Here is a 17,506-nt window from a genome sequence, read left to right on the forward strand (position 1 = left end):
GGTTTTTTAAGAATGGAAGTAACTAACATAGTTTGCTGAATGTTTCAGGTTACCATCGCGGGATTTGCCACACCACCCACCACACATCGAACATAATTTTTCCTAAAAATAAATCGAGTATTAACAAAATTTCATTTTAAATTGTATTTCATTTAAAAGACAGAAAATATTTTAAAATCATGATAGAGTACAATACTGAACTCCCACTCCAATATCATATTATTTTTATATCATCCATTTCATCTTTTCCGTTCATCTTTTCATTTCATTCGTAGAAACTAATTATGTTATAATGTTTTTTAATATCTCTTATATTTTTCTAGGTACCAATGGTAAGATTTAATCAATAATCGTTGAAACTTAATTTTCATTTTATTTTGTTTCAGAATATGATTAATTCCAATGCATTTGTAAGTATTGGATTTTGATCTAAAAAAGGAATATGCTTTCGATGCATTCATTGCATCTTTACAATTCTAAATTAATCTTTTCTTTTTCTTTTTTCAGGTTCGTTTCCATTTTTTTTTTCAATGGGTAGCGGATAGATTCTTTCTTTGCGAAGAAAGGTTCGATTCATTGTTTTCTCCTATTTCCATTGATTGAGAGAAATCATGTCCTTACCAAGAATTCCACCCACACCAAACGATCCTATTTTTAATATTTTGTTGGCAGGATGAATTATGTTGACGATGCAACACTCCGTCTAAGAGAAGGGAGAAACGAATCAAAAGAGGACTGAGTTATGGTAAATGGTAGTATGACATAATTATTGTTACAGGTACTATGGAACAGCACAAAATCACGGAAAGTTCTATCTTAAAAATCTTATTTTTTCTCTAGTTTTCTTTAGCAAGATAAACCATGGTGACGATGCAAAATTCCGTTCAAGAAGAGGAGGAAGTGGACTAGAAAAACACTGGAGTAATTGTAGACGGTAATATAAAATAATTATTTCAAAAAGTAATTGAAGTATTTTAATCCGTTCATTGTTTCCCTCGTAGCATTGCACATTTATAATAGTTATTTTTAATGCATTTTCTTTTTTTTTTTTACATGTACCATTGATCATCCAAAAATTATATACATCTATTTTTATTGTATTATATTTTAGGTAGATTGCAAAATTATTATATTGAAAATATTCATAATTTGTAATCTCCGTATGTGTATATATTGCAATTATACTAGAGTATGTTACTTTTCAGTACAATCACCGATGTTACTTCAATTCTATTTAGATGCTCTCATCGTTATTAATTTTGTTATTTAATATTCAAACTTTCCTCTGTATTCTCGTTTATTGTTTTAATGTTTTTTAGGTGAAACTCTTAGGGTGGGGCCTAAGAGTAAGGTTCCTTAGTTATAATAAAGGATAGTATAAGGTAATTATTTGTATAATTAATTGTGTATAATTTTTATCTGTTCATTGTTCTTCCCGTAGAATCGCACACGTGTGATCATTATTTTTAATGTATTTTATTTGCTCATAGGTTTCATGGAACAATCCCATAATTGCATAATTTTTGTATTGTTTTACTTTATTTTATGTAGATTGAAAATTATTATGTATTAAATATTCATTAGTTGTAATCTCCATATGTATATTTATCGAAATTATATTACAGTGGGTTAGTTTTCAATAAAACCATCGATGTTACTTGCAATTTATTCAGATGCACTCCTCGTTTTCTGTTGGTGTTTAATACTCAAACATTTCTCTCTATTCTCGTTTACTATTTTAATGGTTTTTAGGTGAAACTCTTAGGGTGGGGCTTCAGAGTGGGGATCATTAAAAAGCGTTCCGGGATGATTATTTTCTTTGGTTTCAATTTAATTCGGATGTGGACATCTTCAGGATGCACATTCCGGGTCTTCGGAAGCGGTTACCTCCTCGTGGTTAGACCTGGGCAATGGTATTTTACTTTCAGTATAATGTTTAACATATTTTATATGTTATACATTCCATTGCAAGTAAAATCYAGCYAAAGACCGCTTACCATAAACATTATAATTGTAATTAGTTTCTTCCAAATCCCTAATTAATATCATATACCTTTACTCCTTTTTTTCCTTGGTTCCTTTTATCCATTTAAACACAGAAACTTATTACTTTATAATGTGTAAAACTTAAAAGTATTTCATAATAATTAATAGATAATATTTTTTGTAATAACTTAATATTTGTACTTTTCCTATTTCTTTATTTTTATATATATTATGTAAATGTAAAATCACGCGTTTAAATTTAATTTCATTACAACGGTAAATAGAGATTTGATAAAAATAAATAAAAAATTCAGTTGAAAAGTGCATCTTTGCGAACTGGACGATTTGTATGTTAGGCTATTGTATCATTTGATAGTATGATTAATATAATTTTCTTTTTATTACAGGTGATCATTGTTGGATTTATCATCTACTCGTTTTGATTTTCTTCTACTTTTTAAAATATATATGTATAAAAAACGCATTTCTGAAGGCACACACGTATTTAGACACTAAAAATTAAATATAATTATTTTAAATTTTCTTACAATATAATTATACTATATATACTATCAAAGAATATTGTATTCTTTGTTATTTTTCAATAACAATATTATATAACTTACTTCTTATGTATAATTTAATAATATGTAACTTTGTAAATTATTCTTTTATATTTTATATTTCGTTAAAATTTGTACGAATCAAAATTCAGTTAGGCGACTTTATATGGAGTCGCGATTCACAGTTTGAAAAGCCCTCCTTTAGTTACTAAAACTTTATCTACTTTATGTTCTAGAGAAATTATTTGGGGAAATATAGCGTTGGCAGCACTGATCAACTTGTCCAGAATAGTTTTTGTTGATATGCTTTCTTGTGCTGTTACAATTGGTCTCTCTTGTGCTTAATATTTTTTTAAAACATTATAGAGTAAATACGCATAGTAATTTATCTTTTACAGTTCCCGCGGATTTGATTAAGAAAGAAAGAAGTGGTATTTTACATGCAGTATTTCCATTTACTTTATAATATGTAATTTGTGTAATATATTTTATATCTCGTTGTGATATTACGTAGATACATTAACTAGTTTCTTAAACTTCAAGTATAATATAATTTTGTAGATTATAGTAGTGCAATTAAAAAAGTTTTATATTAGGTTATGTCGCTTTACTGACAGATTTGTTTTGCTAATATTATTAAGCGTATTATGTGTTAATAATTGAAAAATTATTCAATAATTGAAGAGGTTAAGGTAAGAAGAAAATAAATCTTACATATTATTTAATATGTACAATGTGTGTTTTAACAAATCAGGAAAATAAATTTCATTTATTTTGCAACTTTTCTTTTGTTTCAGAGATAGAGAAATTTTTGAGTAATGGATGTGGGAAATGATTGTATTATCGAAGAGGTTGTTCCTTTGAAAACAAAGAAAATGAAGCAAGGTATGCACAATGCGTAATTATTTAATACTTTGATCATTTATAAGATTCTATATTAATTTATTTGAAAATGTGCTACGATTCAAATGAATTTTCTCAATTTTATGTATTACAGCACGCTTATCATTTTCAAAACTTTCTCCTTCTAAACCTCTATTGGATAATGTATCTTCGAAAAAGAGGAAATTGGAATCTCCTAAGGAAAGTAAGACTGCTAAAATTTTTAAAGTCGCAGCTAAGGAAAACTCAGCGGAAGATATTAAAATAATTGATGTCTTAAATGAATCTAAGACTTCGAATAGTAGTAAAAATAATACAGAAATAACAGATATTGAAAATGAGGAAGAAGAGACTCCGGATAAATCTCAGCATCATGACAAAGATAAAAGTCGTAAATTTAAGTCAAAAAGATCATTGTTCTCTAAAACCAAAAAGAAAGAGTCTTGCTCTCCGAACACCTCATTAACCAAGTTTCTTATGAAGAAGATCACGAAAGATGATATTAATACAAGCATGGCTGATAATATGAAAGAAAAAATGGAACGGAGCTATATTTCTTCCGCTCAAAATTCTAATGAAAATTCTGATATAGATTCCAACGTAGTAGATGATGATGAATTGGAGATTATATTAAATGATACTGAAAAATTTAATAGTACTGACAAATCATTGTGCATTGATTCTGATTCTGAAATTGAGATTTCTTCGAGTGATGAAGATAATACAAAAGTTTCAGAGAAAAAAGAAACTGCAAATATTAATGTCATAGGCTCAAGTACGCCAATGCAAACAAGAAAGAAGATAGATATTACAAAAAATAAAAAAGTAACACCTAAACAATTGCAAAAGGAAAACAGTGCTAGGAAGCGTAAAGAAAGGGAACAATTACGACTGGTAATGTGTATAATCAGAATAATAATTTTATTTTATTTTTATGCATCACACAATCATATATATAATGTAATATTTTTTATATTCATGTTAATATCGTTGTTCAGGAGAAAGAAAGAAAACGTGAGGAGGAAAGAGAAAATCGGCGAAGGAAAAAGGAAGAAAAACGAAAAGAAAAAGAAGAAAAAGAAAGGGCAGAGCGTGAACAAAAGAAAAAAGAGAGAGAACAAAAGGAGCTTAAAAAACAATTGGAAATAGAGTAAGTAGAGTTAAAATCGTATTAAAATTTATAGATAATATAATTATAAAACTGTATCCTCTTTTTATTTTATTTTCGTAGACAAAAACAGAAAGAAAAAGAAGTAAAAGAACAAGAGCGTCGTAAGAAGGAAGAAGAGAGGAAAAGAAAAGAGGAAGAGAAATTGGAATACGAACGTAAGAAGCTAAAAGAAGCATCGACTTTTGTGAGTTTTTTCGTTCCTAAAAAACAAGAAATCAAAATCACGGAAGAGGAGAATAATACAGACGTACAGACTTTTATGCCCTTCGAAGTTAAAACAGATATGAGGGTTGCACCCATTTGTAGGGGGAGTCTAGATGAGAATAAAAAATTATCGCTAGACGATAAGCTTAAAAAGGGTCATACAGAAACAAGTAATTTGTATCTCGCCGAAATGAAAAATAAGAAGATTATTAGGCATAAATCTGAAAAAACTTGGCCGCTCAAATCAAAGAACGATATAATTACATTAGGTAAAAAATAAAATTACAACGACAATAATAATTATACATTATAATTAATTTGTAAAAAATATTTATTAGACGTTTAATATTTATGGCACAGATGAAGAAGAAAATGATTGTAACTCGGACGTAGTATTTCAACCCGAGACTGTTGTAGACAAAATTCGACCGAAATTATTACAATTTCATGAAAATCGCCGACCACCATATTGGGGAACTTGGAGGAAACAAAGCGATAGTATAAATTCTCGTCGACCATTTTCGAAAGATTCGGTGAGTAATTATCTTGATATTATCTTTAAAGTGTGTATACTTTTATTTTCTAACGCTTTCATTTCATAACGTATATATGAAACACGTAATAACATACACACGAGTATTTTGCACGAGGTATTATACTTATACTTTTCAAATCTCCACGGATTCTATTTCTTTTTTCTGTTGTTATAATTCTAAACAAAAATAATAATCTTTCGAATGAAAATTCACACTAAATCTCTGGTAATACGTTAGTTTTTCCACTACGAAATCCACGTCCATTTTGAAACAATGGATAAGTATGTTTTCTATGCACCTTACGATGTTTAGCTAAATGATCGCTACGTGCGAATCTTTTCGAGCACATTTCGCAAGGATAGGGTTTTACTCCTGAATGCGATCTTCTATGCCTCGCCAATTCGTCTGATCGGCTGAAACGCCATCCGCAACCCGACCATGTACAGGCGAACGGTTTTTCTCCAGTATGGCGTCGTAGATGAGCTTTTAAATGAGACGCTTTCGCGTAGACCTGTTTTAAAAAAAGTCAGATTATTCATATCAATCTGTATCTATCGTTTACTTTACAAATCTTCTTAAGTACATGTTCAATACCTTTAGACAACCTTGATAGGTACATGGAAAACATCTGTCTTCGACTGCATTAGTCAAATTACGATTAGTATAATCGTGAGTTGCCAATGCTGCAGTAGCTGCTGATGAAATAAGTAGATTCTCTTCTAATTGATTATTATTGTAATCTGTAACTATATAAAATGCAGTGATTTGATTTATGTGCTTTTTTCTTTTAAATTGCAAATTCAAGCAATTCTTTGAAATCATTTGTATTAGAATTTTCATTTACTTATTTCTTCCGATCCTAACGAATTTTCTAATGCCCTTAAATCGATACCAAGTACAAGCAAAGGCTCGTCATGATTGAATACTTGTTGCGGATTTGGCAAAGGCAAGTGTAAAAATCCTTCACATCCTGCTGTACAAAGTGGCGTTCTTTCTGGGAGACCTGAATTCCATGTTTTGTCCAAGCACCATTCCAATTCCGAATCTAATTCGCTCAATTCGCTCAAACAACCTGTTTTAATGAAATACACGAATTATTTTTAATTTTTCTTCGTTGATTATGAATAAACAAATTATTCAAATGTTTAAACATTGTATTTGAAGAAAATTGCACTTGTTGATGCTGTATTAATTAAAGTAAATAATTAGAAAATCCGATAAATATTTGTACCCGAGGAAGATGTAGATGCGCTTGTCATCCAATCGTTCCACGAATCTTTTGGAGAACACGTTAATTCGGTGTAACATTCCACAGGTGTTGTCAAAGGTATCGTTGCATGATTTTCGATGATCTCTGAATCATCGCTCGAAGGTGTTCTGCAGGAGGATTCGTATTCGGAAGGAAGATTTGGTATACAGGGTGACGGTAGTGGTCTATCGAAATTTGTATCCGTCGTTAATCCCAATGCAGAAAGTAATAACTCGTCTGCCATCTGAAAAATATTTAAGAAAAGAAACAAAATAGATTAATGAGTCGAAGAACAAAATAATAAACGTGAAAATGTATGAATCAAAGCGTTGCAAAATAAATAATACTGTAACAATCGCTTGTTGTGTTACACGCGTTACGTGTAGAAACATTAATTCATTCAGTGAACATTTTATATCGAATTAAAATTGAATATTATCTTACGAGGGTTATCGTAGGATAGAATAAAGCGAAAAAATTTCTCTATACGTTACGCTTACATCTTAAAACGCAACAAGTTAAATGTTTAGATTTGAATTTCGATACTTACATCGAACATCAAAGTATCTTCGATCATAACGACAAATCGATTTCAACAAGAGAAAGGAAGGAGATTATCGTGATGCTTTTCCTAATTCGAGGTAATCTTAATTTATAATACCAACAAGTTGTAATTTGTATTATCAACGACCAAAACCAATTTAAAAATAGCCCAATGATGATGATCATACATTTCGTAATTATAATAAAAATTGTTTTTTCGAAATGTGCGAATCAACGATATGCCGAGCACATGATCGACAACGCGCAATAACAATACGATCGATTAAATTACGAATAATTTAACGAGTAATATCAACCGGTTGTTAGAATCAATCTCGTGATTGTTGATCCGCATCAACTATGGGTTTGCTTAATTCGAGGTACGTGGAAATAAGAAAAACCGGTATCTTTTCGTAGTATATCCGATGTGTCACACATATGAATACGCGAGAATACGCTTATAAAACACATACATTAATTATTAATCTAGGTAAATGATCGATCTCTCATAGTAGCTTTCTCTCTCTCTCTCTCTCTTTCTCTCTCTTTCGCGTGTGTGTACCTTCGTGGTTGAGGATCGTTTTCAGACTGTTCGATCGACAGATCGAAGACGACGTTTAGGTTTTCTCTCGCGTTGTCATCGCACACGGCTCGAAAGATAATCGGCGCTGTGCCAGCCGGTGCCGTGTCACTGTCGTTTCTTCCCAAGGGATCGTGAAAGGCATTACCGATCTCCAGAACCGTACCGGGTCCAGATACATCTCTCCGCTCTTCGTTATTTTATTCCGTCATCGTTAGATTATTTACGAGTATCGTTTATGTTTGCTAATCGTTCTCTCGCGGCCATCAACTTTTGCGACACGCTTATATCGACTTATTCGTTACATGTATATGAGTATACGTGTGCGTTTGTATGTGTATTTGGCAAGGCATATTGACGTCAAAGAAATACATACCTTACTTGATAAAATCCAATTTTTATTATTCATCGTTTTTTTCTTTTTTTTTACTAACGCACTCGATATTAAGTCATATTTTTTTCTCTACCCCACCATGGGTTTCCTTTTCGAGAAAAAAAAAAAACATATGCCAAAATTAATCTCGTTATATTAGATCGCTAATATTTCTTCCCTTCTTTTTTTTTCTTTTACTTAATTAATTTTACATACACAATAATTTTTATTTTGTTATTTTATATTGAGTAATATATAAAGTGCACAGAAATGTAATAGATCATATATTACCTTGTAAAATAATATTTACTAAATATATTATGTGTGTAAAACCTAGTAAAAAGAAAAAAAAGTCAAGAGAAGCTTTGGGGACACCTAATATTTTAAAATAAATTATTTGACTATTTCTATGTGTCCTGTTATATCTGATATCACACTAATGAACTCTTTCACATTTTCAAATTGAAAAATCAAAAATATAGGATTCTCTGGATCTTCGAGAGTATTCGTTTATGTTCTTGATCGAGTAACAAGTTTCATTGTCAAGGATAATTATTACGCGTTCTAAGAAGTTTACGTTCTCTTTGTTGTATCTTCATCGACGATTGTTCGTCTGAAAGTAGCCAATGGCTTTGACCTAGAGCGACTAAGAGTGGGCTCGAGTCACGATAAAGTGTCAGCGAAGTCAGTGGCCACCATCAGGAGTTTAACTTACACGCTTCTACTATATTATTATCGGTGTCGAAGGAGACTGACCTTAGATACTACAAATGTATTTTTATTCTTTCGTATGAAGAAGAAACGAAATAAAAAAAAAAAAATAAAAAGAATAGGAGCACATACTATAGGTAGAATAATTAATTGATTAGAAAATTAATTATCAAGTTTTTTGTTTTTTTTTTTTCTTTAGAAAATCAATTCTCTGCTAATATGAATTTAATAAGTTCTGTAATTCTTTTTATTAGTTTTTTTCTTTCTTTCTTTTTTTTCCATTTTTTAACGATTAGTGCGTTGCGCTGGAAGAGAGAGTATCGATTGTTATCGTGGTCTCTCACCGAGTTATTGAAAACAGACCACAGCATCATATCACCGTCGTTTATCTTGCAAGATTGACAGCATCCGCGGTATATCTTTACCGGATAGCTCTGATCCATTGCACTTAAGCAATCTTTTACGGATTTTCTATCGTACGACAAAACTACGATACGAAGGGACAAATACAAACAAATAAAAAAAAGTAGAAAAAGATAGAGAGAGAGAGAGAGAGAGTGATACGGCAAAGGGGGAGCTAAACAATAATGTCAATCGATGCATCGGCACGCGTTTAATTTGCCGTAAGAAAATAATCGTCATTTTTTCGGATGATTTCAATTCACGAGTATTTACGCGGATCGTTTCGTCATCGGTAATTACGAGATAATACAATGGTTATTATTTATTTTTATCGCATATATTTTTTGCATTTCTGATTACGATGACTTGCGGCGGGACTCGGGTTTTTTTTTGTTCGGATGTACTTAATTTTTTAACGATTTTTCTGTTTTTCTTTTTTTCTGTCTTTTTTTTTTTTTTTTTTTTTTTGAAAGAAGAAACGTAACGCTCGGTAGCGGAGAGAGAGCATTGTTAATTATTATCCTGTTTTGCGGTGCGACTGGAAATTCGAGAGGTTACTCGTGGAGTAACGTTCTCGAGATAATTTTCTCTCTCTCTCTCTCTTTCAGGAAAACAAAAATTTTTCCATCCTGTACGAAGCGCCCTTGACTAGTGCAGTGCATTTCTAATGATCAAATACGATTATAACGTCCGCTTCCGAATTGTCTTTTTCTTTTTTTCCTTTTCCTCTCTCTATTGTATTTTTTTTTCCCCTGTGTAATATCTAAAGTATGCGATTAAATCGAATTCGCCATAACCTTTAGAAACAATCGTTGCAACTCGCCGATAAGCAAAACATTTCGCAAAACTTATGCTCGTCTAGATAAAATTAATTTATCTAATGACGTTTATTATAGAGAAATAATGCGTTCTCGTAGTACATTTATAGAGAAGGATCACGTTAAAACAATATAACAACATCGATAACGATAATGAAAGTAAAAGAGAAAGATGATATTGAATGTTCGTGATTTACGATCGATTACTTTATTTTATTTTTGTTTTTTTTTTTGTATAATATCTATATAATTCGAAGAAACGTTTTATTAATAATCTAATAATAATAATAATAATCCAGAAGTTTATTGATATCGCGTAATTATTTTTGTCAACAAAAATTTTCCTAACGTCGTTGTAATAATACTCTTGCATCGTAACAAGTAATTCTATTTTCTTTTATTTTCCATTTTATTAATATTTAAAATTCATAGTTAGAAAAAAAAAAGAAATTAGGGAAAATTTTGAAAAGAGACCAAATTCAAATGGGAGCCAAGACGAGCGTATTTACGATACGAACGTAATCAAATTTAAGGGAGGATTTGGGTATTCGGAAATAAATCAGTGTTACGATTGTTAGAAAGAGAGAAAGTTAATCGCCGGTGTGTGTGCACGTGTGAGAAGAAGAAGAAGAAGAAGAAGCAACGACCATAATCTTAATGGGGCATATAACAGCCATTACAGATGGCCCGCTGGGTGACAACACGCTGTAAATAACGAGACTCGTTCCTCCGGCAGGCACCGTCGAAACGTTTACGCGACGCGTTATTTCGATAAATGCATTTTCTTCTCTTCTCTTTTTATCTCCTTTTCTCTCGCTCTTTCTCTCTCCCTTCCTCCCTCTCATTTTCTTTTTCAGTTCTTTTTTTTTTTTCTTTTTTTTTTTTTTCTTTTTTCTGCGATTAGTCCCACTCCGAAAAACCGACCCCCTTCCACCGACATTCTACATATATACATGTATATTAATGTGTGCGTGTATACGTTAGCGTCTGTTTTGGATTTTTCACGGCATGAAAAAGAAAGAGAGAGAGAGAGAGAGAGGCGTCGAAGTTCACCAAAAAGCCACCGAGACTTTTTTTTACACTTTTTCTATTCTATTTTCTTTTTTTTTGTTCCAAAATAATTAATCATAGTTACATGTGTCGAAGTTCTGTTCGATGTTTCCCAAATTTCATGATAATAATAGGTACATTGTGCGATAAAGAAATGGATATATTTTGGAAAGTGTAGAAAAAAAAAAAGAAAAAGAAAAGATAAGCTTGACGTTTGTCATGGATTATTTTACGTGTGAAATAACGTATGGAAAAATTTTATAAGATAATTGAAAAAAGATTATTCGAAATCTTTGTAACACTACTTTGTGGTGGTTGTGTGGTGGGGTACTCTGCCATTTCATTTTTTATATCGTCGTGTTCGAATTAATTCAAGTCATCGTAATGAAATATAAAAATCTGTTGATTTTGACCATGAAATAAAATTTTCTTGTTTTTCCTTCTTTTTTTTTTTTTTCTTTTTTTTGTTCATAATTCTTTTTTCGTTATTACACGAGTAACATTCACCGTTTATAATTATCGTATTGCGTGCAAATAGTTATCGTGTTCGTAACTAACACTCGTGAGAGTGAGAAAACAAAGATATTTGCCCACACGTCGAGTTTTTCAGCGACTCGATGGCGCGCTCGTGTTCGACTATTCCTGTTTTAACGCATTGATGATAATAATAATAAATGTTATTTATTTTATATATATATGACAGATCGGCAGTTACGTACCTTAGTAGTATCGCTGCCAAAAGCTGCTACAAACTGTCTCTCTTTTTTTTTTTCTTTTCTTTTATATATTTATTTCAACTTGAAATTCTCTTTTTCGTTGATTTTTCTTTTCTTTTTTTTTCTTCGCGGCTAGGGGGTGGGAAAGGGAGAGAGGGGGTATTCTGTCCCGTCAAAAAGAATGCACTTGTGATTTCCGAAATGTGTCCGCTTCTTCTTTTCCTCTTAAACGGCGACGAATAATATCAACGAGTCGGTAGATTACGTTCCTTTCCAACAATAAATTAATGTCTCGAGAAGGTCTTGTAATTGATGCTCGCGTAGGGATGAAATCGACGTTGATTTATCGGACAAAGGTTCCCTTGCCGCGGTTGTAAAGAGAATGAGAGTGAGAGAGGGAGAGAGAGGGAGAGAATTTATTGACTTTTAGGCGAAGGAACGTTTCTCGCCAACGATCTCGATATATTCGACTCTTATTGTTTCTTATTAATCGAATCGATTCCTCTGTTCGACATTTTCTATTCTTGTATAGAACAAGTTGAAAATAGCTACGTTCTAAGCTACCAAGTTACGTAAGGAAAAGGATTATTACAATGATAATGATATCTAATAATGATGATTGTTATGATTACAAAACAAAAATATATATATTTATATATATTATTCTAATCACTTTACGTTTGTTATCAATCGCAAAGATTGAAACTTCCGATAATCGTCGTCGTCGTCGTCGTCTCTTTATAAGATATATTCGAAACGGAAAAAAAAATGTCTTCACAAGTTTTCTACATTTTGACAGACTTGTTGTCTGGTTCGCGCGGCGTTTTCTCTTCTGTTGTGTCCGTAAAGATGAGAAAACGAAAGCGTACTGGGGGCAACACGTGTCCGCTGTAATTGGTCGCAAAGGCTTGATATCGGTCGTCAAGGAAGTCGCTTTGATACGAACGTCCTGCTGCTTATTCATTGACTGTAATAACAGTGGGATTCCTCGATCGTGTATGAAAATAAGTTGACTGATTATTAGAATGGGATCTTATTTGTTTCTTTATGTTCCCTCTTTTTGTAATCCTTTTTCTTTATTTTCCAACTTTTATTCCTTTTCTTCTTCTTTCTTTTTTTTTATATTTTCGTTAACAAACAAACAAACAAAAAATTCTTAATCGTAATTTAGCGTGGCCTTCAAATTGTTCGTCCTGATCACGTGATTATTTCGATATATCCGACTATTTTTAGAAATTGTTCGATTACGAGGTTGATTCCGATGACGAGTGGGAAGAGGAAGAACCTGGCGAATCGCTTCATGGTTCGGAAGATGAGAAAGATGAAGAAAATCCGGATGACGATGAATACGATGTTGACAATGAGTTTATGGTACCGCACGGGTAAGCCGTTTGAAAAATAATTATGTTAATTTTCATTACGAGTAAAAGTGACAATGAAGAAACGAGCTCGTCAAACTTGTTGTTTCCTGTTACTCCCTTCGCCCCCTCCCCCTCCCACATAACCCTGCCATTCACGATACGATATCTATCGCATTCTTTCATAATCGCATCTTTGTACGTGTGTGCGTGTCTGTCTGTCTCTTACAGATATTTGTCCGACGAGGAAGCTCGACCTGACGAAGAGGAAGACATGAGTATGGTGAGTTATTTTACGAAGTATTTTTATCCTCATTCGTATTTATCCTCAACGATTATTATCTCTCGGATTGTGTTCAAAATGAAAGAAATATTTTTTTTCAGACACCGGAAACACAAAAGTTCAAATTAAAATTATTGGGTGAACAATTTGAAGCAGAAAGAACGGCGAAAATGTTGAAACTTAAGCCGAGAATAATCGGATGCATTTGGCTAGGACCAAATAATACGTATCCTGAAAATAGTGAGTACATATAAATCTTCGTTAAATAGAAAATATAGGAATTATGATAAAATTTCGTTTTTTCTTATATAATATATATATATATATATATATATTTTTTTTTTATTTCTTCAGCTCCTAAAAAGGTCGAAGAATTTTTAACGGCACGGCATGCCTGGGTATCGCAAATACCGGTAGTACTTCCATCGTCTACGAACGAAAATACGGAAACCGATGGTACGTCATCGCGTGCACAGATATCAGGAAGTACGAAGAAAACAAAGGTACCGACAGAAGCGTTGCCCGATTTAATTCGTTTGATTCATGGTAATACCCATGGGAAAAAGTTTCTCGTCAAAGAATTTCTTACGTTTTGGAATAAAAATGCGGCGAGTAAGGACAATCAAATATCTAAAGTTAGTTTAGTGAAAAAGATTGGTGAAATTGGAAAGTGGATGTCCTGTCCCGATGAAGGACAAATGCATTTGAAAGCATGTTGGTACGTTTCGGAAGATCTTAGAAAAAAATTTTTAGGCCAGGACGAGGAATTAATTTTACCGAATCGTTGGAAATATAATTTAACGCCTAAACGTAAAAGTGAAATAAATTCGGACGGTAACGATAAAACAGAGAAATCGGAAAAAGATACCGATAAGGATAAGAAAAAGGTTCCTCTAATTACTCAATTTACTAAAAAAATTACTCAGGAAGAGATGCAACGTCAACTGGCAACGGAATCGAATCAAGTTGAAAAGTCTAAACCGATATTGCTAAGACCACCGAAACGAGCCGTTTTAATTTCTATTTCTAAAAATGATAAAAAATTACCTGTAAGTAAGAAACCTAATGAAGATAGTAAGGACAATTGATAAAAAGTGTATATAAACGCTGAGTTAATTATTCCTATGTTTATGCGGTACACTATACATGCATAATCTTCCTATATACGTTGTAAAAAAAAAAAAAAAAAACAAAAGATAATGATCGTCATGTAATATAGTAGACTAAATACGCAATTTTTTGTCTTATCGCACAAATAATTCGAGGTTACATCGTTCGAAAGTTTATTTTTCATAATGAAATATGTTAGCGTTGACATAATATCATAATATCGTTTATAAATATCACGATTTTATCTATCGTTAGTACATATAATAATGTCTATTTTTTAACAAACGTTCATTACCACTGTTCTGCCTTTTGAAAAAAACAAAAGAAAAAAAAACAAATTCGTATTTAGATTACTATTCCTATCAATAAGAAAGAATTTTATAGATTTGAGAAATTATATATTTTTCGATACAAATATATTTATTCTCTAGAATGAAATAGCAAGTAATAATAAAGAGTTTATGTTAAATTTTTGTGATATTTCATAATCCATTTGAAATTATTAATGTCCAATAAAAAAGAAAACGCAAGCAAAATAAAGATTACTATTTTATCACATTAGTATATGTTCCGGTAGCGATATTTTATAGATATACGTCTTAAGTAAGTTGTTAAATTAATAATAATATTAATAGTAATAATAATAATAGTAGAGTAATAGTTATATGTATTTTATAGTACATTATTCATAGACCGATCGCATGGGGAATATTCGCCATATTTGATAGTCATACATTCCTTTAGATTTTGTAGACATAAATATATAGATACATATATTCATAACCTTATTACTTTTTATTAGTATATTCCAATCATTCATATATAAATATTGTTTAAAAAGTGATTCAACAACAGCTAGCCGATCGATACACTTCAAAATATCTACAAGTCATATTTTAATAAAAACACACATTGTAAACTTAATAAAATTTATTATTAATTTTGTATCAATATTGATTTTACTTGTAAAAATTGTCTACGTTACATATTTACATGTAGACATTTACGCCGCACGCGTTGGCTAGAATGCAGTTATAATTGTTATTAATCTCAATCGAATAGTCGTAATTCTATGGATATAAATACGAGATGAAATACTTACACATGGAAAAAAGATACTTTCTCGCGTTAGCGATAATGAATTTTCTGGTAATAAAATGATAAAATAGCATATTTCTCTCTCTCTCTCTCTCTCTCATTGCATTGTAACAGCGCACACAGCGTAGGTATCTCGTTTCGTGAACGTTTAAATACCATCGAGTAACGTGGCTTTAGCGTAGAACTCGTCGGAAAAAAAGAGAGAATTAAATAAAAAAAGAAAAAATAGAAAGAAAGAAAGGAGAAAGACACGCGCGAGCAATTTGAAGCGTAACTCCGCAATTCTGTGATATCGAAAATTTTAATAGGGGGTGAGAGGAAGGAAAATGGAAATAAAAAAAACAAGACGAAGAAGAATGATCCAGAGGTAAGCTTTACATTCGGCAGTTTGGATTTGTGGTTGTTGGTAGGGTGTACCGATCCGTAGCATATGGTTGGAATGAACGAAAGGGCAACCCTCGAGATCGTGGTAATTATCGAATCACGCCCGAGATCCGACGAAATGTCCAGAGAACCATGGAAAACTCTCTCTTTTTATTTAATTTCATTTTTCATAATTTTTCTTTGCTTTTTTTTTTTAAGTACTACGACGAAAGAACTACGCGAACATTTTCTTTCCCTTCTCTTTTCTTTCTTGTCGTAATAAATACTTTGTACGAAAAAAAGAGAGAGAAATAAAAATGATTATAGATGCAAAAATAATAATATACCATGCAAATTTTCGATATCAAATTAAATCGGTATAACCGTACGCTATTCTCTATTGGTTCTATTACTCGTACTAATATTATTTCCATTGAATTTAATTTCTCTCCTCTTACGCACTTTTTTTTTTTTGTTCTTTTCATCTAATTTATGGTTATCGTTAATAATTAAATTTTGTTGAACATAAAAATTTATATTTGCAGATATTATATTACAACGAGTTATTTTAAATCAAATCTATTTTATAATGAAATAATAATAATAATAATAATAATAATAAATGAACAATCGAGTATAAAAAATGTGTCATAATAATATATCGATAACGAATAAGAGAAAGAAAATCATAAATCATGAAAAATCAACGAATTTTCTCGTTCCCTCGATCCATCCATCGGTTCTCGTGTATGCGTTGGTGAGGTTTGCAACGAGAAGTCTCGTGGTTTCGTTCGCGTATCCAATTTTCTATGGCCGTAAGTTATCGGTCGAAACCTCTCCCGAGGATACGCATCGCGGATTCGGAAGAAAGGCGGCGGTGATCGTGTTTTTTTATTCTCTCATTTCTCTCTCTTTCTCTCTTTCTCTCTCTCTCTCTCTCTCTCTCTTCTCTATCTCTACTTCTTTACCTTGGCTCATTTTGGTATGCGATCGTAGAATAGAGAAAAAGAGAGGAAAAAGGGGGTGGACCGAGAGAACGCGTGGCAAGACGAGGAAAGGGAAAGAGAGAGAGAGAGAGAGAGAAAAAAAAGGGAAGAAGCAAAAAGGAAAGAGTGAGAGAAGAGAAAGAAGAGAAGTGGAGTAGAAGAGTATAAGGTGTATGCCTAGAAGGTATAGAGAGAAAATGGTAGCCAATGGCGTTGGCTCTGCGTTGTTGCTACAGTATTGAACGTCTCCTACGTGGGGTCCAGATATATATATATATATATATGTCTATATATATATATATACATATCTCTTTTCTCTCTCTTTCTCACTCCTACTAGCTCTCCTTTTTACCCCTCTCTCGCCCTCTCGAGAGAACCGTCCTTTCCTCTTGGTCGTTCTCTCGTCCTCTCCACCTCTTACCCTCTCTAACTTTCTCTCTCTCTCTCTCTCTTTCTCTTTGGTCCTCTCCCCGAGTTTCTCCTCTTTCCCTTCCTGGCTGCCTCTCGTGACCCGACGATGTCCT

At 32.1% G+C, this 17,506-nt stretch overlaps 2 protein-coding genes across 4 annotated transcripts; one reads left to right on the plus strand and one right to left on the minus strand.

Annotated features, from left to right (window-relative positions):
* Positions 1–2,834: 2,834 nt before the first annotated feature.
* On the plus strand, positions 2,835–14,846 carry LOC106791227 (chromatin assembly factor 1 subunit A-A). The gene is made up of 10 exons (XM_014756728.1): positions 2,835–3,241; positions 3,347–3,434; positions 3,547–4,325; positions 4,430–4,581; positions 4,663–5,075; positions 5,167–5,339; positions 13,018–13,166; positions 13,374–13,425; positions 13,527–13,665; positions 13,780–14,846. Exons 2-10 carry the CDS (start codon positions 3,368–3,370, stop codon positions 14,511–14,513), a joined length of 2,658 nt encoding a protein of 885 aa, XP_014612214.1. The 5' UTR covers positions 2,835–3,241; positions 3,347–3,367; the 3' UTR covers positions 14,514–14,846.
* On the minus strand, positions 5,354–12,502 carry LOC106791236 (zinc finger protein 76-like). 3 transcript variants are annotated; one of them, XM_014756759.1, is made up of 6 exons: positions 12,463–12,502; positions 11,788–12,053; positions 6,574–6,835; positions 6,187–6,414; positions 5,937–6,088; positions 5,354–5,853 (listed from the first exon to the last, which is right to left on the minus strand). In XM_014756759.1, exons 3-6 carry the CDS (start codon positions 6,833–6,835, stop codon positions 5,557–5,559), a joined length of 939 nt encoding a protein of 312 aa, XP_014612245.1. In that variant the 5' UTR covers positions 11,788–12,053; positions 12,463–12,502; the 3' UTR covers positions 5,354–5,556. The 3 variants fall into 3 exon arrangements, with proteins under 3 accessions (XP_014612245.1, XP_014612236.1, XP_014612226.1); XM_014756750.1 differs by lacking the exon at positions 12,463–12,502 and having other exon boundaries at positions 11,788–12,433; XM_014756740.1 differs by lacking the exons at positions 11,788–12,053; positions 12,463–12,502 and adding an exon at positions 7,142–7,168.
* Positions 14,847–17,506: the final 2,660 nt, after the last annotated feature.

Source organism: Polistes canadensis, unplaced genomic scaffold, assembly GCF_001313835.1.
Source record: "Polistes canadensis isolate GaletaPanama2010 unplaced genomic scaffold, ASM131383v1 scaffold_7, whole genome shotgun sequence".
In the NCBI taxonomy this organism is placed as follows: domain Eukaryota; kingdom Metazoa; phylum Arthropoda; class Insecta; order Hymenoptera; family Vespidae; genus Polistes; species Polistes canadensis.